The 22,245-nt window shown below is 39.6% G+C and overlaps 1 protein-coding gene across 1 annotated transcript; it reads left to right on the forward strand.

Annotated features, from left to right (window-relative positions):
- Window positions 1-1,219: 1,219 nt before the first annotated feature.
- On the forward strand, window positions 1,220-20,219 carry npc1 (Niemann-Pick disease, type C1). The gene is made up of 25 exons (XM_085377600.1): window positions 1,220-1,371; window positions 3,875-4,006; window positions 4,160-4,266; window positions 4,606-4,751; window positions 4,948-5,115; window positions 5,239-5,488; window positions 6,358-6,440; window positions 6,545-6,912; window positions 7,512-7,738; window positions 8,067-8,167; window positions 10,820-10,922; window positions 11,008-11,197; window positions 11,435-11,617; window positions 12,109-12,223; window positions 12,665-12,792; window positions 13,090-13,224; window positions 13,347-13,436; window positions 13,698-13,888; window positions 14,039-14,154; window positions 14,574-14,703; window positions 14,806-14,991; window positions 15,698-15,929; window positions 16,953-17,066; window positions 17,241-17,403; window positions 17,488-20,219. The coding sequence occupies exons 1-25, from the start codon at window positions 1,294-1,296 to the stop codon at window positions 17,568-17,570; spliced, it is 3,819 nt and encodes a 1,272-aa protein (XP_085233726.1). The 5' UTR covers window positions 1,220-1,293; the 3' UTR covers window positions 17,571-20,219.
- The last annotated feature ends 2,026 nt before the right edge of the window (window positions 20,220-22,245 follow it).

A 22,245-nucleotide genomic window follows, 5' to 3' on the forward strand; every position in this document is an offset into this window, starting at 1 on the left:
CCCGTTTCTGTTTTAGTGAAACAACGATGCATTAAGGTGTTCTGCTCACAGCTTTAAAGAGATCCGGACATCAAGATATGCTCTTGATTGAATTTTAGCTGTGTGCATAGACTAAAACATTCAATTTATTTGGCAGAACAAATTACAGGTTTATATGTCGCTTATGCACTTTTTTCTGTCCTAGCAGACGACTTTTGGTGGACCTCAAAAACTAGGAATGTGAAGGGAAACAGAGTCATTACAAAAAACACAAAAGGTTTCTTGCAGTACCAGGACATGAGATAAGGTAATGACTGCTGGGTTGTGGGCAGAAAAACTTGAAATTAAAACGTCAGCCTGCAGGAAAGAATTATTTAAATTCGATTTGCGACTGCAGAGAGCCACTAACATCGCAGCAGGATCAAAGGTAAATTAAATCGTTTGGCTTCAGGGGAAATGTGGAAATATCCTCTGCTTTCTTGAAGTTTCTGTCCTGTCTTTGGACATTTCCAGAATACATAATTATAACAGTAATATAAAGCTGTTCAGGTGACACATGAGCCAGAACTCTACCCTGTTTTGGTAAAATATTCAAACTTGTGTGTTTCAAAGGAATGCTGAAAACACATGTGGTTTGTGGTATCAGAATAAAATAGAAATGCTCACTTCCTGGTTGGCAGTGTTTAAAAATAGTTGGGAAAAGGAAGGCCAAGGAATGCCACATCAACCCCGGGACAAATCTTGAAACAAACAAACTCTTGGCACACATATTTACATAAAGTACAGTCACTTTTTTAATGATTGTATTTATGACATAGGTCAGGGTAGGGCTGTGAGTGGTAAACTGATACGGATGATTGACTACTGTATGATATGTTCCATAGATGTTAAAAAATGTTAGATTTTATTATAAGGTATATATGGTTTCCCCTTATAAGCTAAGGTTAAATAATTTTTCTATTGTCTTAAAATAAGGTAAATCATTTATTATGTAAGCAAGGAGATGTCTATCACTACAACCCAAATGTATCTGACTCAAGAACACTCTAATCCCTAGTTTAATCATGTGAATTCACGTGAAGACAATAAAAAAAAAGGTAACGGGGATTATTAAATGAAATGGGGGAGTTCCTTTCGTGGCCTTCGTGGTGCAGTGGGTCATCTTAGTCGCTAGGGGGCAGCGCTGGGATAAATATTTATCTCCGCCCCAAATAAATATTGGGAGGAAGAAGAAGAAGAAGAAGAAGACAGTTGTGAGGAAATGTAAAGTTTACCTGAGCAAGTCAGTTGAATTTGATCGTTTCAGGCACCGAGATGGGGCTCATGGCAGGGAGAAGCTTCTTAAGTCTGCTCTTCCTCGTTATATTCCTGGCCGAGGGTTATTTTAGATCGGTAAGTTTGATTTAACGTCACCGCTCTCGTGACTGTTTAATGACTCAGCTCAGGCGTAGCTAGTGTTTGTTTATCAGTTGTCGAGGGAAACTCGGATTTAGGCTGAGTTGAGCTATTAAAAGTATTCACCCTATTTTGCATATATTGAAGACAATATTAGACGATAATTGGCTTAATGTCGGTTTGAACATATAGCTGGGGTTAGTACTGCTGCTTTGTTGCGGACTAACATGAGACCGGCGGTGCGTGTACAGGTTCTAGGTTCAGCGATTGTCGAAACCAGATTTGTGTGCTGACTAATGGCTCCCGAAATGTCATCACAGCTATGATAAATGTCGCTAAAATCTCAAGCCTGTCAAAGGGTGAACAAAACCTGCGAGTTAAAAGCTAGCTAGTTAGAAGGAATAGCTGTGGTGAAAAATTCGCTTTTTATTTGGATGTATCAAGTATTTGAACTACACGTCATGTAGCTGATGTAGTAACCGCGGAGCTGCTGGAAAAAAATGGTGCAATGAGAGAATACAGACGCTCATGAGACTTGAAACTACTGGGGTTTATTTTGAGATTAACATCAATTCACATAAAAAAAAGCACAGTTTTGTGTGCCAGCTTCAACTTCTGCATGTATTGATAAACGTTTAAATTACTGCATCTCCTTAAGAAATACCCATAAAATAATTTAAGATCAGTTTAAAGGATTTTTGATCAAAGCAGACAAAAAAAAGAATTTGTCTGTGATTTAATCAGATGTAGATAATGCTAAGCCTCCCAGCTCCTGACTGTCACTGCATTGTTTGCTCTCCTCATGATGTAATTAGGTCAGTCCACTGACTGCACTTTTTTGAAATCCTGCTAAAACACCAGAATCTGATTAATCATTACCTCTTTAGGATAAGATATCCTGACAGAAGCAGCAGGAATGTCAAAATCAGTGAAAGAGTATTGATTTGTGGCTGCTGTGGATGAAGCTGAAAGTATTTTAGCAAAGGCTCTGAGTATGCATGGCTCCTGAGTTGAGGTGAATTTCTCTGAATATTCCCAGGCGGAGTTTTGCTTTTTACCCTGAATTAACAAGACTTAATTTTGATAGATGCAGAGTTTGGTCACTAGCTCTGGCTGCACTTTCAATTTTTAGTGATATTCTAATGTCAAGTGTCATCTTCGCACCACAAGACACGAGTAGGACAAAGTGTGACAGGCTTTCCCATAAAAGTTTGTGGAGTAAGTGAATCAACTTCCTTAAGTTACTCATTGGAAAGCAAAAAGCATGTGAGAGCGCACTGATGCTGAATAAACAGAAAAAAAAAAAGTTTAGTTTTAAATCTTTATGTAAGAGTATCTCTCCATGGTTGACTGATTGGAAAACAAAAACTGAGAAATGTGTCTGTCTGCTTTTCAAAGGGTATTCTTAAAAATACCAGATGAAAAGAAAACATGTTTGCAGAAGTGAAGTGACTATTTTCAGACATACAAAGCACAAGATACTAGAAACACAGGAAATGAGACCCGGTCTGATATTTAACTCTGTTAAATGTCGTCTGCATCCAAATTTGTTAAATCCCCTTAAGCAGTTTCAATGAAAGTCACACAGTCTGCTGGAGGAAAAGCTGGCGGAGAGGAGTGAAAGCAAGGAAACCTCCCTCTATTCACTTCAGCTCTTCACCCTCTTGGAGGGATGACAGGAGAGGAATGGAGAGAGACAAATGTGGCCACTCTTTGCGTTTGTGTAAGGGAAGTGAGAATCTGCAGTCATGTACCGATGAACTCTCATTACTCTCAAACACAAATGCAAGAATGCATAAATGTGGCTCTGTTAAGGGGTGGTCTCTTTTCACACATATTTGAACGCTCGTAAGGGCCACCCACTTCTGCTGTGGCTCAGGAGGTAGGTTGGTGGATCGATTCCCCAGTTAGCCCCAGCCTGGGCACAATGCTGAACCCCAGTTTAAGTTGGTGTGTGTGAATATTAGACCTTATAGAAAAAAGTGATTGAGAGTGAGTGAGACGAATTAAAAAAAAAAAAAAATCACTGTGTAAGTGCTAGCATTTCTAACTGCTGCCACTGTTTCAAGTCTCATTCCAACATCCTGAGTTGATATTTAATCTTGTAAACTTTTATCAATTACATTTAATCACAGTTTTAGTTTTTTGGTGTTTTGTTTTTTTTTTTTTTTCTTTTTCATAAATCTCTGCAGCCCTCAAAGCACACTCACTCTGAAAGTCTTTGAGGCGGAAATGTATCTAAAGGAAGTCAGGTCATTGGTCTACAAAGTCATATGGTCTGCTGTAGCCTTTAGAGAAACTAAATGCGTCTGGGCTTTCTCTTTGCCCTCTTGGTTTTGACCATATCCTCACTTGGTGAAAATTGAAGTTGAGTCACATGAGTTAAAAAAAACAAAAAACATGTTGTACTGGACTGTGCAGCTGAAACGAGCATAAACTTGCACTGCAGTTGTCGCTGCGATCACTAAATAAATGACTTCTGATTTTCTTGTTTTACAAGTATCATGTTGCGGCCCATCACTGCGTGTGGTACGGTGAGTGCGGTAACTCGCCTGTGCCTGGAAAAAAGTACAACTGCAACTACACTGGTCCACCTAAGCCACTACCACCTGATGGTTATCTGCTTCTCACTGTACGTACAGCCCTTTGATGTTTTTTTTTTTGGGGGGGGGGGGGTTCTTCTCTTATTGCTCACATTTTTTGACACCTAAAGCATCCCACAGGTTTCCTCTTACAGAAATCTTCTTATAAAGTGTTGTCATTCTCTTTGTGTTTGAATATGAAGGAGCTCTGTCCTGGGTACGACTATGGAAACAAAAGTCTCTGCTGCAACGTTGACCAGTTGCGAACCCTCAAAGGCAGTCTCCAGCTGCCACTTCAGTTCCTGTCTCGGTACGCAAAGATGTTATATAATAAACTGCCAGAACACATGACCTGCTTGACTTGGCATCGTTGTTCCCTTTTTAAAAAATTTCTGATGATAAACTCTGCAGTGGCACACAGCATACTGACAGTCTTCCATGTTTCAAGTGTCAACGTTGCATTTTCCAGTTAATTGATTTAGACATGGACTCGCTCTAAGGCCAAAGGAATTTCATTTTATGTCAGCACACTTTTGTTTTCTCCAAGAAACCTTTACAGACTTTTACACTTTAACTTGTTGTATTATTTTGTGAGTTATAGCAGCAAATCTGTTTCCCTGTTTCTGTCTGACTGTGCGGCTGCCTGCAGGTGCCCGGCGTGTTTCTACAATCTCATGAACCTCTTCTGTGAGCTGACTTGCAGTCCACACCAGAGTCAGTTTATGAATGTCACCAATATTACTGGCGAAGACGTAATGGCAGTGCAATACTATATTGGACAAACATTTTCTAACGGTGAGGTTTTTAGCCAGAATTCCCAGTATTGTAACAGTAGGGAGCTTGATCAGTTCTATACAAATTCTTGTGTAATTGTTTCATTTTTGGTGACTGATAATTATAACATTTAAATTTGGAGTTGACTTAATTATTTATATGCCACCTTTTTGTTTTTTGCCTTGTTTTTAAAATTATGTCATTTGACTTCTGCCAGCCATGTACAATGCATGCAAGGATGTCCAGGCACCATCTAGCAATGTGAAGGCCTTATCTCTTCTGTGTGGCAAGACGGCAGAAGCATGCAATGCTACCAACTGGATCCAGTTCATGTTCAATACCGAGAATAAACAGACCCCTTTTCCCATCGATCCAAAATTCACAGGTCAGTATTTTTCAAGTACTTTTTTTTTTTTTTTTTCCCCAAAAGCAGTAGTTTTCTGAGCTTGAGTATTTTTAAGTGTCTGATCCCTCTGTTGTCCTGTGATGTGCAATGTCTTTACTCTAGATGTCCCGTTGGCTGGTTACACTCCCATGAACAACAATACGTACGCCTGTAACGAAAGCCTGGAGGATGGTTCAGGTCCGTGCTCCTGTCAGGACTGCGCCAAGTCCTGCGGCCCGAAACCCGTACCTCCACTGCTCCCGCCTCCATGGACCATCCTTGGTATCGATGCCATGGCTGTCATCATGTGGATCTCCTACATGGCTTTCCTGCTCATCTTTTTTGGAGTTCTTCTGGGAGTGTGGTGTTACAGGTAATGGAATTTTTTAGCTTTGAACACACACTGTATAGTTGGATGTGGAGAGATTTGTATGATGACACACTTCAAGGTTAAGCAGGGTTTTTCTGGTACGAGATAAGCCTTGAGGGTTGACTGCACGCGCATGATGGGTAAAGGCGATGACTGTGTGAAGAGGTTTGATGCTTTGCCAGGCCTTAACTGCAGCTGGTTTCAGTTGTCAGGTTTTTTGTTTTTGTTTTTTGTTTTTCTGCTTATGGTTTGGTTTTCATCTGGGGAAATACATCGTCACTCATGCTGATTTTGCGTTTGTCTGTCCAAAGAGTTGATGTGATTCTTTTAAATTATCACTACTGTTCAAAGGATCCTGCAAGCATCCACCACTTTTGCCTTGAGTTGGAACTCGAGCCTTTTCAAGTTGCCACGTTTTGTGATTCATTTTATTTTTCCCATAAGTTTACCAGACTGTTTATCCCACTCCTGATATTCTCTCTCTCATTCATTCACTCAAACATTCATATGAAAAGAGCAGGAACCGGTGTTGTTTTTATAGCATAGGAATTGTCTGATTTACTTGCCCTGAGAATTCATTTAGTCGCAACTTCCAAATGCAAATGCCACTCTCTGAAGTTAAGCAGGCAAAAGGTCATAAACTAATTGATCAGGCAAATTTAAAAAGAAAAAGGGCGGGGGGCGGAGTGCCTTGCACCTTGCTTTACATTGAAATTGTAACTGCATCTTATAATTCGTTGAATAATTAAAATAACAAATCTTTCTGATTGTATACTGTTGGGTCCTGTGTCAAGCAGTACATAATGTAGCTGAATATATTTCATAGTGGAAAACAGATTTGGATGATATTGTATGTTTGTCCTTCTTTGCAGGAAAAGAGCTATCACATCTGAGTATGGCCCCATTTTGGACAGTAATAACCCACTGTCACTTAACAGTGATGATCCTGATCAAGGTACAGCTATGAAATGTCATTGAGACTGCATAATTTCTCCAAATGTGTCTTGATGTAATTACCACACAGCCCAAACTAAGTTCTAGGTATTTCCTACCTTTCAGTAAATGCATCATGCTGTGAAACGCTGGGTGAGCGTTTTGAGAATGGCCTGCGGATGCTCTTCAGCTCCTGGGGTTCCTTCTGCGTGAGGCATCCATTTCTCATCCTCTTCTGTTGCCTGGTACTGGTGGGAGCCTCAGCTGGGGGCCTGGCCTACATGCGCATCACCACCGACCCCGTTGAGCTCTGGTCATCTCCCAAGAGCCAAGCTCGTCAAGAGAAGGATTACTTCGACAAACACTTTGGACCTTTCTTTAGAACTGTGCAGCTCATCATAACTACTCCACTCGAGCTCAATGAGACCTACAATCCGTATTTTGGAGGATCTTTCCCATTCGGTTCGGTTCTGAACAAAGAGCTCCTGCATCAGGTGAGTTGAAGTCAGACTGGTTTGAAAAAACAAAACAAAACAATTGGCCTGTATTTGTATAGCGCTTTACTTAGTCCCTAAGGACCCCAAAGCGCTTTACGCTACATTCAGTCATTCACCCATTCACACACTGGTTTATTTTGGAAGCCTGTTCAGTCTACTTTGACAATTTTTGACACATATAAACTATATAGAAGTTTAAACAAAAGGTATTAACGAACCATCCAAATATTTCAATGAGGTTAGATATGATTTAATGCTCTCCCAATGTACACAAGCGACTTTCTTATCTTCAATAAATAAATAAATACAGCACCATGGTGTCTCTGTTTTGAGCGTATCCTTGGCTAATATATTCCACATTAATGGCATTGGCTGAACATGCAGACTCACGCAGGTTTTCAACCAGAGACCGTTCTGCTATGAAGCAACATTGCTAACCACCGAGCCACAATGCTGTCAGTGTGTAAATTCTGTAACAACGTCACTGTTTCCTTTGTTAGATAAAATAGAAGCTTTGCACGTGAAAAGCAAGCAAATTTTTCATACGGTGGTTAAAAGGTTCTCCTTTCTTTTTCCATTTTCTTTCAACTTACCAGGTCCTGGATCTGCAGCTTGAAATTGAAGGCCTCGTAGCCTCATATAATCAAGAATCCGTTACCCTGAAGGACATCTGCTTGGCTCCTCTGGCTCCGTACAATGACAACTGTACAATTCTTAGTGTCCTAAACTACTTCCAGAACAGCCACGCTACACTGGATCACTTAATGGGAGATGAATTTTATATCTGGGCTGACTATCATGACCACTTCCTCTACTGTGTCAGGTAAAAGTATTTGTATCTGTTTTATTGATAGATTTAGCCTTTACTTTTCTTATCAGCTTGTTTTAATTGCTGTCACATTTGTGTTAAATGTCTAAGAAATATTTTTAAAAGTTAAAAAAAGCAAACCAACAGTTGAAAAATGGCACCTGCAGTTAACAAGAATCTCCTTTGTGCAGTTGAGGTCACTGAAAAAAGTGTCTTCTTAAAATAGTGCACTCAAACTTCCTCATTCGCTGTCATGTGCAATAAATGTTTATGTGACGCAGATTTCTGCAAACCCTTACTGACGGTTGTCTTTAACATAATTGTTTTCTCTTTGCTTGTGCAGTGCACCGGCTTCCCTCAACGACACCACTATGCTACATGACCCTTGTTTAGGCACCTTTGGTGGCCCTGTCTTCCCTTGGCTTGCACTGGGAGGATACGATGGTGAGTTGTGAAGTATATTCACATGACTTCGGTTTGACACAACTTCAATCAGAGCATGGGGGTTATACTGGCACAGCTTTGTATGTTAAAAGTTGTTTGGACGCCACCCTGGTAGTTAAACTGTTGCATTGGGGGGGAAACTTGCGTATTCACCAATTCCGAATTTTGTTTTAATGAAATTGTACTTTTAAGTTGCATGCAACACGTTTCATAGAAAAGCAATTCTAAGTGCAAATCATTACTGCTGTTTGTCCCAGAACTGTGGGAATAGTTTTTTGTTTTTTTTTTCTCCCCTACAGTAGTTACATAATTGGTTTACAGCTTCTCGTATTATTCCTTTATTGAGTTTTACTGCGCTGAAAGAAACACTTTGGTCTTTGATCACTCGCTGTACTCTGCGTATAAACTTTCCATTTGTAGCAGTGTATGGAGGGCCTAAAGTGCCAAAAATTTGATTAGAAATTATAATAAAATAATGGAATAGATTTTAAAAAAAAAAGTGCCATGAAATGCATACAAAACAAACAATGAAAAAAAAAAAAAAAGAGAGAGATAATTCTGTGCAAGTTAAAAGCAGGAAAAATCCAACGGGGGAAATAACATGTCTAAATTTCAGTGGTGTTAAGTTATAAAATATATAAATAGGTAAATTAAAAAATAATAATAATAGTACTACAGTGCATGATTGTTGTAGAAGAAAATGTCTGGCCTTCCAAATGACTGATTATATAATTCATTTATACCTACATTAATTTAATTTTATTCATTTTATGTTGTAATATTTTGTTGGAGTTACCATGGAAGGATGGGTTTTGTAATAACTTTAGAGGGGACAGCTCAGGTTGGAGACAAGTATCGGGGCGAGGTTTAGATGGTGTTGGGCTATGTTGCAGTTGTAGTAGTGTTGATTCAGAATAAACTGTGGCATTGCATTTATTATAGTGTAGTGCAACATCATTAGAACTGATCTTGTACTACAATTAGAAAATGAAAAACAAATGACTCAAGTACTAATAGCTAGAGATGGACCGATCCGATATTACGTATCGGTATCGGTCCGATACTGACCTAAATTACTGGATCGGATATCGGAGAAAAATAAAAAATGTAATCCGATCCATTAAATATCACGAAAGCACCTCACAAAACTTGCAACATGCCGTAACTCGCCTCAGAACGTCGGAGCAGTATGCATCACGTGATAGAGCAGCTGTGGCATGCGGGACCTGTTGGTGGTCTGGATAGCATTTGGAGCTTCGCTAGCAACCTGGCATTTCATCTCCAACAAAGTTATCCCCGAGAGAAGTAAAGCAAGTGTGTAAGTCCATCTCTGAATGTTTGTAAAGCATTCCCACGTTAAGCTTAACGAGCGACTGCCTCTCGCTCTCCGGCTGCTACTTCAATCGTGAAACTGCTAATGATCAGCTGATCGGCTTTTCTGTCGTGAGTCTCTCTTGTTTGTTTTTGGTCCACTTTGCGCCAGAAAGAGCAAACCAGCGGCTGAACAACAGCAGCACGTTTAAGCTTGATAAGCTGTTGTTACAATTTATTTAATATTACTTTCTACACCAGGATCTTTTTCTACGTAGCTGACGGCTGGTAACTGTGCAGGGGCGGATCTAGCAAAGTTTAGCCAGGGGGGCCGATAGGGCATTAACTGGGAAAAGGGGGCACAAAGACATACTTTTCTTTCTTATTCTCATTTAAAATGTCTAGCTTTTAATAAATAATTATCTGACACCCAAAGTTTTAATTTGATGTAAAATGAATAGAAGTCAATTACTGTATATAGTGACTATTAAGTCTAATATATATACCCTAGTAAGCTATAGTACATTTTCCTTTGGGAAGGTACCATCTGTGCAGTCTGCAATTTTGTTGAAGAAAGATGTTGAATCTATTTAATATTTCTTGAAAAATAATTGATTTCTGTGCATTTTTTTTCACACTGCATCAAATTAAGGTTGATTACGTTGATTAAGCATCATGAGGTGGAGCGTGAGGGGGTGGTTCCCTATTTTTTATTTATTTATTTTTGTTGTTGCTGGGAGTTGGAACCCTATTAGTTAGGTTGCTTAATATTTACGCTAAGTACTCTTTAAAATACCAGAATAGGGAGGATGGTGTTGGTCTAAGTTTATTAGATTGATCAGTATTGCTGAACTATGAAATATTTTTTTTTTTGCATACAGGTATAACAGAATAGCTTTAGTGTAGTTGTTGTTTTAAACTTGAGTATGAACTTACACAAAATGCAGCAAGATATTTTAAAAAACAGTTTTGTTGATTAAAAAACACTATATCGGATTCATATCGGTATCGGCAGATATCCAAATTTATGATATCGGTATCGGACATAAAAAAGTGGTATCGTGCCATCTCTACTAATAGCAAGAATATGGAGCATTACTAGATCTGAAATGTTGCATCCAAATAAAGCCTAAATCAAAAGTAAGAACAACTTCCCATTTTTGTCTTCAGCCAAGTGTGACGATGTAATTTAGAAGCCATTTTAATCTGTACACTTTTTCAAAAGGAACATTAAGCAATAACTGTCAGTTCAGTAATCCTAATTATTATGATTGATAAATGAGAAGCATTTTAAGTGGTTCATGCATCTTGTTTTTTGTATTCCTTCTTTTCCCACTACAGACACAAACTACAACAATGCCACTGCGCTCGTGATCACTTTTCCCATCAACAACTATTTGAATGATACCGTCAGACTGGAGAAAGCTCGGGCATGGGAAAACGAGTGAGACAACAAACGATCAATAAGCTCACGGTAGCTCAAGATGCTGCTCCTACGTTAACATCTGGGTTTTTTGCTTCCATTTCAGGTTCATCAAATTTATGAAGAACTTCAGCAACCCCAACCTGACCATCGCTTTCAGTGCAGAGAGGAGCATTGAAGATGAGATCAACAGAGAGAGCAACAGCGACATCAGCACTGTGGTCCTCAGCTATGGCATTATGTTCATCTACATCTCCTTGGCCCTGGGTCACATCCACAGCTTTAGAAGAGTGCTGGTAAAAATTAAATTCTTTCTCTTCACTGTGCATGTGCTTTTAATGATCAGTGAACATAATCCATGCCTGAAATAGTTTGACACATTATGCTTTGTAACTCCTCCTTCCTGTTTGTGACCATAGAATTTAACACATGACTTTAATTTAGCTAAACTGGATCAACATGATTGGCAGCTTTTTTTCTAGTCGTGCATAAAGTGTGCACATAATGGGCTTTTTATACTTTTGCCCCTACAGGTGGACTCTAAGATTTCCCTGGGTATAGCAGGTATCCTGATTGTGCTGAGCTCTGTGGCCTGCTCACTGGGGATCTTCAGCTACTGTGGTGTCCCACTAACGCTCATTGTGATTGAGGTCATTCCCTTCCTTGTGCTGGCTGTTGGAGTGGACAACATCTTTATCATAGTACAGACATACCAGGTAAGCTCTTTCAATCCAGTCCATTAAACTGACACATAATTAACAAGTGGTTTGCCATATAATGTGGTGCTACTCTAGACCTTTATTAATATTAAATATAAATTATTGTCCAGTTTTCTGTCTCTCTATTATGTTTTGTTTTGTTTTGTTTTTTTTCTTATAAGCATAACTAAACGTTCAGATAATGAGGTCAGCTTATCTGCAAGTGATCCATGTTTGCCAAAAGGTCAGTCAGGCTGACAACCAATCAGAGTAAAGAGGGGGTGGTCTAAATAGAAGGGGAGATAAGATGGCATGTTTCAGATGGATGATGAACTGAGGGGCTGCGCTCAAGCCCAGTGTAAGATTAATAAGGATTATTTCGGACGGTGAATCATGTTAAGCTACTCTGGTGAGTCCAAGAATAGAAAAATGGAGCTGTAAATAAAAATGGGTCCCTTTTGTACCAGCTACGTGTACTAAATTGGTTCTTCATTTGTATTTTCGAACAGAGGGATGAGCGGATGCCACAGGAAGAACTCCACCAGCAGATCGGTCGTATTCTTGGAGACATCGCCCCAAGCTTGTTTCTGTCCTCCTTCTCTGAGACTGTCGCCTTCTTCCTGGGTAAAATAGATCGGTTATTACATTTTCCTTTATTACTACATCAAGTACACAGAGAGCTCTCAGATCAAACTGCTCTTTTTATCATCAATACCTACCCTGACATAGTGTTCATACAACAGTGATTGTATAATAAATGCTCTGTAACACTGTTTGTACTGATGGGACTATTTCAAATCTCTAACAACTGAGTCACTTGGCAGTGACGGTGCTATTTATTTCACTCTTCTGACTGTATGCCAAGGCTGTGTAACGCTGATTGTCTGAATCTTGATTCTAATAGTGTTTGTTTCCATTACACTTATCAAAGGCATTAAAAGCTGGAACAATTTTTTTTTTTTTTTTTTTTTTTGGGTCCGAATTGTTGCCATGGCCACAAAATGTGTCAAAGTGCCCTGGTGAGTCACATACTGATAAAATAATTCTTTTCTTTTTCTTTTCCAGGAGCGCTGTCCAGCATGCCAGCAGTCAGGACGTTCTCCATGTTTGCTGGCTTGGCTGTTTTTATTGATTTCCTTTTGCAGATCAGTTGCTTTGTCAGCTTGCTCGGTCTGGACGCTAAAAGGCAAGAGGTGAGACGATCATATGAACAGAGTTAGAGATTTACAGACTGAGGGTTTATGGAGATGTTTTGCCAAATATTTAAGCTGAAAGTTTCAGTCCCAGCAAACTCTTAATCTAATTTTGAGGAGATTTAAAATGAAATTGGTGCAGTGATGTTTCTTCTTATTGTTCAAATTTCCTAGTGGAGTTTGGAGTGTATTTGAATCTCAATAACAAATGTTTGAGTGCATATTCTTGATAGTTTCAGACTAGGTCAGTAGTGGTAACGTACACTTATCAAATGCTTTGTTGTTTGTGTCTAATAGAGGAATCGACTTGATATCTGCTGCTGCGTGACGCTGCCAGAAGGACAGGAAATCAAAACAGATGGCTTCCTGTTCCAGTTTTTCAAGAAAGTCTTCGCCCCATTCATCCTCACAGAGTGGGTGCGACCGGTCATAGTGAGTACCTCAGTGCAGTCATGCACGCCTGCCTTTTAATAATTAGCTAAAAACAGGTTTTTGGGTTTGATTTGAAGAATTGTTTATCATGAGCATGCATTCATGATCATTGTTATTTATAGGTGGCAGTGTTTGTGGGAATGCTCTCCTTCAGTATTGCTGTGGTGAATAAAGTTGAGATCGGACTGGACCAGAAATTATCCATGCCGGATGTAAGTTTTATGTACACCATTTCAACCATTTTGATACTTTTGGAAAAGTTTGTCTACAGGTTGATTGTAGCAACATTCAGCAGTGACATTGAAATTTGTAGTCTGGTTAGTTTGCTGCTTAGTCATTCAGGAAGCTAAATCATGCATGTAATGTGCCATAATTTCTCACAGCTGTGTGTGTGGGGGGGCATGGAACAAGCACGATATCTTGTCTCACATCCTTTTTCCTGCGGGCAGCTCTGACAGTTTCTTTCTCTCTAGGACTCGTATGTATTGCAGTACTTCAAGAACATGAGCGAGTATCTCCACACTGGAGCACCTGTTTACTTTGTGGTAGAGGAAGGTCTCAACTACAGTAGCCCAGAGGGTCAGAATGCTGTGTGTGGAGGGGTGGGGTGTAACAACAACTCCCTGGTGCAGCAGGTCTACACAGCCTCACTTATAAGCAACTAGTAAGTCTGAGCTCCTGATCCAACTGTTTAAGTGTTTGTGTAAATTAATATATCAATTGCTAAACTTTAGATCCTGCAAAGGTTTTGAAACCTGTCTGCTTTGATGTTGTGATGCCAGAGCTATTTATTTATTTGTTCTTCTGCTTATAGCACAAGCATTGCCAGCACACCATCCTCCTGGCTGGATGACTACTTTGACTGGGTGAAGCCTCAGTCCACCTGCTGTCGGTACTACAACACCACCGGGGCCTTCTGCAATGCCTCCGGTAAAGTTTTATTCAGTGCTTTGAATGCTTGTTTCATAACCCCATAACTCTGCCGTTACAATGGGCCAGTCTGGCCAAAGGTTTTTATTTCTAGTTCTTCATATGAAACAATGGCTGTAAAACGTATAATCCATGCCAAAACAACAAGGCAATATAAGAACTTAAACAGTTAAAGTAAGGTGCATTACATTTTTCAGAACAAAAAACAGGTGCAGGAATCTGTATCCATGGTGATGATAATGGTAATCTTAGTAATAATGTTGACAGTGTGATCTGTATATATTGTATGTTAATCACCTCTATGTTGTATATCAGACTTTCCAAAACATTCACTTGTTACTTTATTAGTTTTCTGTTCTTGTGTTTTTTGTCACAATAAATGTGCAGAATTATATGTACTGATTGATGTATTTTTCCAGTGGTGAACTCGTCCTGTGTATCCTGTCGGCCGATGACTCCCAGTGGAAAAAAGAGGCCTGAAGGAGAAGACTTCATGCACTTTTTACCCATGTTCCTGTCTGACAACCCCAACCTGAAATGCGGAAAAGGGTAATTTTAAAGCTCTGTCGACATCTCCTCCTTCTATTGAAAGCACGGTGTACCAGCTTTGTTGTGGATTATGATGTTTCACTTCTTCCCATATTCCTCTAGTGGCCATGCAGCCTATGCTGCCGCAGTTGACCTGTATCCCAACAACACAGGGGTAGGAGCCACGTACTTCATGACTTACCACACCATCCTAAAGGAGTCCCCAGACTATGTAGAGGCTCTGAAAATGGCTCGAATCCTGGCCAAAAATATCAGTGAGTCCATGGACCACAAAGTTTTCGCCTACAGGTAAGACCTATCGTATCAACCTGCCGCGCATATATATATAAATCATTTTATAGTTCTTTATTAAAGTTTGTTCCAAATGAAAAGTTTTCAGTTTCAGCCGCTGTTTTATGGTTTATGGTGGTGTATGCTGAATTTTTTGAACTGAAACTTTAGGGTTATCAGAGGTGGGGAAGTAGGTTGTAGATAAACACACAGCAAAGAAAACAACATTGCAATACAATACAGTACAATTTTATTTATATAGCAGATTTAAAACCAAAGGTAGACCAAAGTGCTTCACAATAATGCAATAAGTTATTGATATAAAACATTAACGAAGTACAAAAACAGGTGGGAAGCACCAGGAGTGGGGGCTAAATAAAATGGGTACGGCACCTCAGGGTCAATTCAAAATTTAAAAATATTACCTAGGAGAATCAGGAATAATGCAGTGAAAGGTTAACATTTATGGAAATGCAGATGTTTGACATTAAAGCGTTTTCTGTTCTCTACAAATTTCACTTTATTTTTTTATGAAATTACATTTGCTGTTTGTCAGAACAGGATGATTGGTAACTAGTTTAAAAATGCAATGTAATAAAGCGACAGTTCCTTGTTGTTTTTAAACATATAGACCAATATTTCAATACAAGTATTAAACACATACTCTTTTATCTATTGAGATAACAGTTTATTGCTAACTAATGTGTCTTCTCCTCCTTTGCAGCGTCTTCTATGTGTTTTACGAGCAGTACCTCACCATCATGAATGACACGATCCTGAACCTGTGCGTCTCGCTGGCAGCCATATTTGTGGTGACGACGGTGCTGCTGGGCTTCGAGCTGTGGGCAGGCGTGCTGGTCAGCATTACCATCGCGATGATTCTGGTCAACATGTTCGGTGTCATGTGGCTGTGGGACATCAGTCTCAATGCAGTATCACTTGTGAACCTGGTTATGGTAAGAGCACCTTGAATTCACTGGACTCGGAGTTTAGGTTTGATAGAGTGAGCCTGTTTTACACTGTAATCATGTGAAAGTCTATCATTTAACCAAAATATCCACTTTAATACAGTGGAAAACCAAAAAGCTTTGTATTTTAAACCCAGATTTTGTTGATTTTGTTTTCTATTGCATGCTTTTCACAATACAGTAACAACTAATCCTAATATACTGGTTCATTGAGCGTTAAGTGTTTTATATAGGTGTTGTTTTTTGTGATATTATTAAAGATATAACCTTTAATAGCTCAGTCACAGTAGGAGAAAAATGCCTTTTTTTTTTCTTTTTTTTTGCAAATAGGAGTAGAATCTGTGGTTGCCCAGTGATTGCACTGAATTCTTTATTTATTTATTTTTTTTAAACTTTAACATCCAGCAACTCATTGTAAGCAGTTCCAGCAGCTACTTGAGTCAATTGCACAGATTGCCTTGTGGGAGGCAACCTGTCTTCAAACAATCACAGTCTGACTGCAATCAGTGAGACAAATTTCCAAAGAATTCTCTCACTGTTAAACGCCTATAGATTGCAAACACATCTTTGCAATCAGTGATTCCGGTGGCTGCCAGCTTGACTGTGTTCTCGGTATATTTGTATATAAAAGCAAGGTTGCCATGGCCGATGTCATTTTGTGCTGCTGCCTCCAGCCACTGTTTCCCCAATTGTTACTGTAGAATAGGTGAAACGGAACACAATGTAGGTGTAGTCAAGTTTTGTTCCTGTTTGCATCTGGTTCACACGCTGTACCCTTTAAACTGGGACTGTTTACATTTTCAGTCCTCCAATCAGGGATTTTGTCTTTGCAATGTAACAGTATCCCTAAAGGTTTGCAGATGTGTTGGCAAAGTAATATGTTGTATTAATTTAAAAAAAAAAAAACACACAAAAAAACCACAAAAAAAAAGATTAGAAAACCTCACACAGAATAGAACTCCTGAATGTTCATGTTGGTGGTGCTGAGGTGTTTCCTGTCCTCTGTTGCAGAGCTGTGGGATCTCGGTGGAGTTCTGCAGTCACATCGTGCGAGCCTTCACCGTCAGTGTGAAGAACAACAGAGTGGAGCGTGCTGAGGAGGCCCTAGCTCACATGGGCAGCTCAGTAAGTTTTTCACCTCTCATTAAATCCACAAGAGGGCGTCGTATTATGATCTCTTTTGGCTTAAAGAATAATTTTGGCACTTTGGTAATGCAGCGCATAAAAAACTGCTAGATGAAAGGGTCACGTTTACTTTTAATTATCACTGCCTCATGTAACTTTTTCCTCTTTCTGCAGGTTTTCAGTGGGATCACATTAACAAAGTTTGGAGGCATCTTAATCCTGGCACTTTCCAAGTCGCAGATCTTCCAGGTCTTTTATTTTAGGATGTACTTGGCCATAGTGCTGCTGGGGGCGGCGCACGGCCTCATCTTCCTCCCTGTACTGCTCAGCTATATAGGTCAGTAATGCGGTAAATAGAAGAAACAAGTGCACCAATATAGAGGCTGTTTATACTGACTTTAACGTGTTTGACTCTTCACAGGTCCGTCAGTGAACAAAGCAAAGGTGTTTGCTGCTAAGAAGAGCTGGTCTGGCACAGAAAGGGAGCGCCTACTCAACTACTAGCAGCTTGCTTGAGCCAGTGAACAATGAACTAACTATTTGTCTGTGAGCGACATGCGTGGGTGTGAGCGCGAGCAATTTCTGTGACCACTGACGCACTCATCGTCATTGCCACTACTATGCATGGATTTCACTCAGGAATATACTTTGGGAATGGGAGCGCCAGAGGCCTTGCCCGAATACATACTTACCGAACTTCCTCCGAAGACTTTGGATCCCACCAATCCTCCTCCTTCCTCTTCCGCCTACTCACACTACAGGATAAGTATGACTTCAGAGTTTGAAGCTTGAGCAACATACCACAGAACAGACACTTTGCCAGTCTGAATGTGGGAGATTCACCACCCCCGGCATCATTTTACAGACAAACCCTCAGTCAGTTCCAAATGGTGCGTGTGGTTCTGATTCGAGAAAACTAAAAAGGGTGATATTGGTTACTTTTATTATAAATGTATATAACCACAAAAACATGTAAATGGATTTTGTCAAAGCAGGACTTTTATATAGCTATTTGATATTATACAACATTAGAGCTAATGATGATAATGGTATCACAGGCTCTTATGATATCTGGCATTAGCATGAATCATAACTTCAGCTTCACATCACACAAAACGACACATCAAGCAAATAATGATCCACCACATTTTCCAATTCCAGCGATTTGACCCCAGTGGGCTGCGTGTAAACATTTTCTAAGGTTAATCAGGTTTAACAAAGCAATACAGAAACTATGCTTAGCAGCAGCGTTAAAGAAAGAGGACTTTTTCTGCATCTGGTGGATATAAACGCCATCAGTGTTGAAACACTGTGACACAGAGCCCAACCAAAACATTCCATATATGTGCATTCCGCATTGTTTGCTTCCACATTGGTAGTTGTCGCTTTTTACTTTCAAACCTGCTTATTTATCTTTAGTGCCTCAAGCGACTGCAGATGTGGATTGTTGGACTTAAATGCAGCCAGAATGCATGTTGATGCCAGGTGCAAAGGGAGCCATGGTGCTTAGAACGGTTTTATATTGAAGTGTTTAGATACAGTTACAGTGCAACGTGTTGCACCAAGAAGGTGGAGAGATGCGGCTTCACATTCAGCCATGAAAAAGCTTTCACAGGACTGAATTAAAATACACTTATTGTGCTGTGCTCATCTAGAGTCATCCCTTCACCTTTTTAATTTATTATGTAGTTGATTTTTAACTATTAAAGTTTTGTTACCATGCATTACTGTCTTAGAATTCCTTCTGGTGTCCTTTTAAAAACAAAAACAACTAATTTGTGGGCACTCTGAAATTGTAACTACATTCCAGGACCTTGTTCACTTGCTTCACCCAGGTCACAGCACGTCTGATACGGGTGACGGCGTCTCTCCACTAAAGGAGGTGAACTTTTTTTTTTTTTTTTCTTTTTTTTCACACCCACGGTATACTCTGCTGACACCATTAATACCTCCCATTGCTTCCCATTTATGGTTCCATGTTTGTTTTTTAGTGATGCAGTGATATTGTTTGGAATTTGAACTGGATATGAAGAATGCTTTTGCACAGCTGATGTAATCATTAATAATGAATTGTGGTGTTTTTGTTTTCTTTTAATAGAGCTGTGCTTTAACACAGTTAATCGCGTCTAAAATGATGAATTTTGTTGTCAAAACTGAATTTAACAAACCTTTGGGATTCTTAAGTTTCTAAATATTTTAAAATAAAATAAATGGTACTTTTAAAAATATTGCAGAGCCTACTTCATGTTTTCAGAGTATATGCTATAAATCTTGCTGATGTAGCTTTTTGTTGTTGTTTTTCTTCATTATTTTCAGTGCTGTGAACTGTAGCAGGCGTTAATGTAGCATAACCCACTCAGTAAATGTAGCTGAGGCTGCTCAGACTGACCACTGTGTGGCGCCTGAATCCACGCTCTCAGTTATGTAGTGGAAGTGACCTAATTTTTATGGTTTGCAGAGAAGCGGTCCTGCAGTGCTTTTAATTAGTCAGTGAATCAGTTTTCTGCAGCATGTCACCATTTCACAGCTACACAGACGTCTTAATGGAGCTGATTGTTTAGCATCTAAGTTTTGCAGCTTTTTGGAAATCAACACCAACACTTTGGGGGCCATCATTCACAGTCGCATCCCATTTGAAAGCAGTTGCCAAACCTAGAGCTGTCTTCTTCCTGCCAGCATGTGTTGTTGTGACTGTCTGTCGAGCACTGTTGTCACACAATCCTCCAGCTCATGACTTATTTATCCACTGCCCCGTGAGAGCAGGGAGTGTTCTTTGAATCAGGCAGACAGGTTGTCGGAGTACTATTATGTAAGATGTGCGAGGCTTGCCTCTCACTGGACTCTGACCTGTCCTCATCTTTCATTATGACAGAGACAGATGTGCACAGTAAGGTTATTTTAGAAAAACAGGAAGCATGGCAAACATTTCGCTGCAACCCTGTGTGTGTGTGTGTGTGTGTGTGTGTGTGTGTGTGTGTGTCTAAAATCAGCTGGTGTGAAATTATTTCCTCTGCACTACTGTACAAGAATCTCTTAAATACGAGACAAATTTTGCTTGGTAGTAACGCCCAGAATAGATGACTCATGATTATTCCTGAAACCTGAAACTAAAGTGAAAATCGAAAATTGTGGTCTGGAATTGAAACTAAAGATTAGTTGATTTACTAGTGTGATTGTAATCTATAATTTACCGGCAGCCCAATAAAATTCTAGTTATTATTACAGCTGCTGAAAAGTTTGGGTTACCCATGTTTTGTTTTTTCAAAAAAGAGAAGCACATTTGTTTTTATCTAGCTACATTAAATTGATCAAAAATGTACATGACCATGATTAACAGCGTCATTCATGACACATTGTTTATAACTTGTAATGTAAGCTTGTGTTGGCACAACTAAAGCTGTTTTACTGATTAAAGAAGCAATAAAAAAGGGTGGTGTTTTTCTGCAACTCATCAGCATTTTTAAGCTTCTAACAGATGAAGGTTGCAAGCAGGGAACTCAAAGCCGAAGCTTCCATATTTACTTCTCCCTGCACAAACCAGCACAGCTTGGCTCTGATAACTTTTCATTAAGTTAACCCTTGAGGTGTCCGTTTGTCAGACTAGAGAGTCGGGGATCCTGATAAACCTCTGGGGGGGGGGGAAGAAAAAGGAACCAAAGTTGTTTTCTACTGCTCTGCTCTGTCTGGAGCCAGTGTGCACGGTTTTGTCAAAGGTCTCAAGTGTTTTTAGCCATTCTCTTCATCTCTTACAATAAACGATAGAACAAAATTTTCTGAAGAAATTTCTTCGGTTTTTGTTTTTTTTGTTTGTTCATTTTTTTTGGTTTTCCCGAATAGATTTTGGACATCGAAATTTGTTGCATCTTAAGATTATTCTTTGAGTCAATCAGCTTTTTAACATGCTAAACCAGGGGTGGGCAATCTAAGTCCACGAGACCTGGTTTTAGATGTGTCCTCGAACCAACACAGCTGATTTAAATGGCTAAATTAGCTCAACATGTCCTGAAGTTCTCTCAGAGGCCTGTTAAAGAACTAATCGTGTGATTCAGGTGTGTTGACCCAAGGGGAGATCTAAAACCTGCAGGGACACCGGCCCTCGTGGACTGAGATTGCCCACCCCTGTGCTAAACAATGATTGTTGGTTTAAAAAAAAAAAAGGGTCTAGTTGTGTATATTTTCTAATAACCACTTATATTTCATCTTTGCAATACCATATACTTTTTGTGCAAAGTGTGCCAGCTCACCTAATCGCAAATCTACTCGAGGTAGATTTCATTTCTGTGAAAAGGTTACAGTATGTTGTGTAAATCCCCCACATACAAAGTCACCGGGGATGATTTTATTATTTAAAAAAAAATCTCATTGTATAATTTGTACTGTGACACTGACTGCTGTCTGGATGAAGGTGACTCTGGATTATCAGCAGCTGGAAACTATATTATTTTTTTCTTAGGTAACAGGACTATTCTACAAAATAATCTGTTAGCTAATACTGACTGTTTTTAACACAAGTGTATCCTGGTAGATTTTAAATTCTGAAATGTCATCTATCACCATCGCATCTGCTTTCAAAGATCAAACGTAAAGCCTCGTCCTTGAACTCGCACTGGAGCGTCCACTCAACCTACTTAAAAAGTTGATCTGTGTGTCCATCAATAAATAAGTGGAAGAAGCGTTTAATGACCTGCTTTGCGTCACTGGTTTTTTGTTACAGTGGGCTCAGTTGTCCCTGAAATAGACTCTTGGGGTGGAACAAAAGAGATTAGGTAGCCTCGTCAAACATGAGGAGAGGATCAGATTTTTAGGTCTGCCTGCAGAGTTTTCCCCTCCTGACCGTGCAGCAGCATTAGAAAAATAGCACAGTGGTTACTGAAAGATGAAGCAGATGTGAACAAAGAGACCACCGAACTCGCTGCTCAACAGTAATTTGCCTCAATCCTTAGCTTTCATTGTTTCCTTGTTTACAAACTGTACATGATGGAAAAGCCCTGAGTCACTGTATCATGACAGGAAAGGGGGCAAAATGCCATTTCAGCCAAATGTTATTTTAAAGGGAAGGGCAATAGGCTGCAGCTTGCCCCAAACGATGGTACACATATTTTCACAACGAGGGTCACTTATGTGTGAGCAGGGCTCAGGAAGGGCTGTCAATAGATCCCTTTATGAGGTGGTGAGGGGG

The sequence above is a fragment of the Diplotaxodon limnothrissa genome, linkage group LG18 (assembly GCF_057381915.1).
Source record: "Diplotaxodon limnothrissa isolate DT_005_m linkage group LG18, D_limnothrissa_male_GT1.1, whole genome shotgun sequence".
NCBI classification, from domain to species: Eukaryota; Metazoa; Chordata; class Actinopteri; order Cichliformes; family Cichlidae; genus Diplotaxodon; species Diplotaxodon limnothrissa.

Coding starts and splice junctions, on each gene's coding strand:
- npc1 (XM_085377600.1), top strand. CDS start 1,294: ATGGGGCTCATGGCAGGGAGAAGCTTCTTAAGTCTGCTCTTCCTCGTT. Junction 4,267..4,605: donor CCACTTCAGTTCCTGTCTCG/GTACGCAAAGAT, acceptor GGCTGCCTGCAG/GTGCCCGGCGTGTTTCTACA. Junction 11,198..11,434: donor ACAGCTTTAGAAGAGTGCTG/GTAAAAATTAAA, acceptor TTGCCCCTACAG/GTGGACTCTAAGATTTCCCT.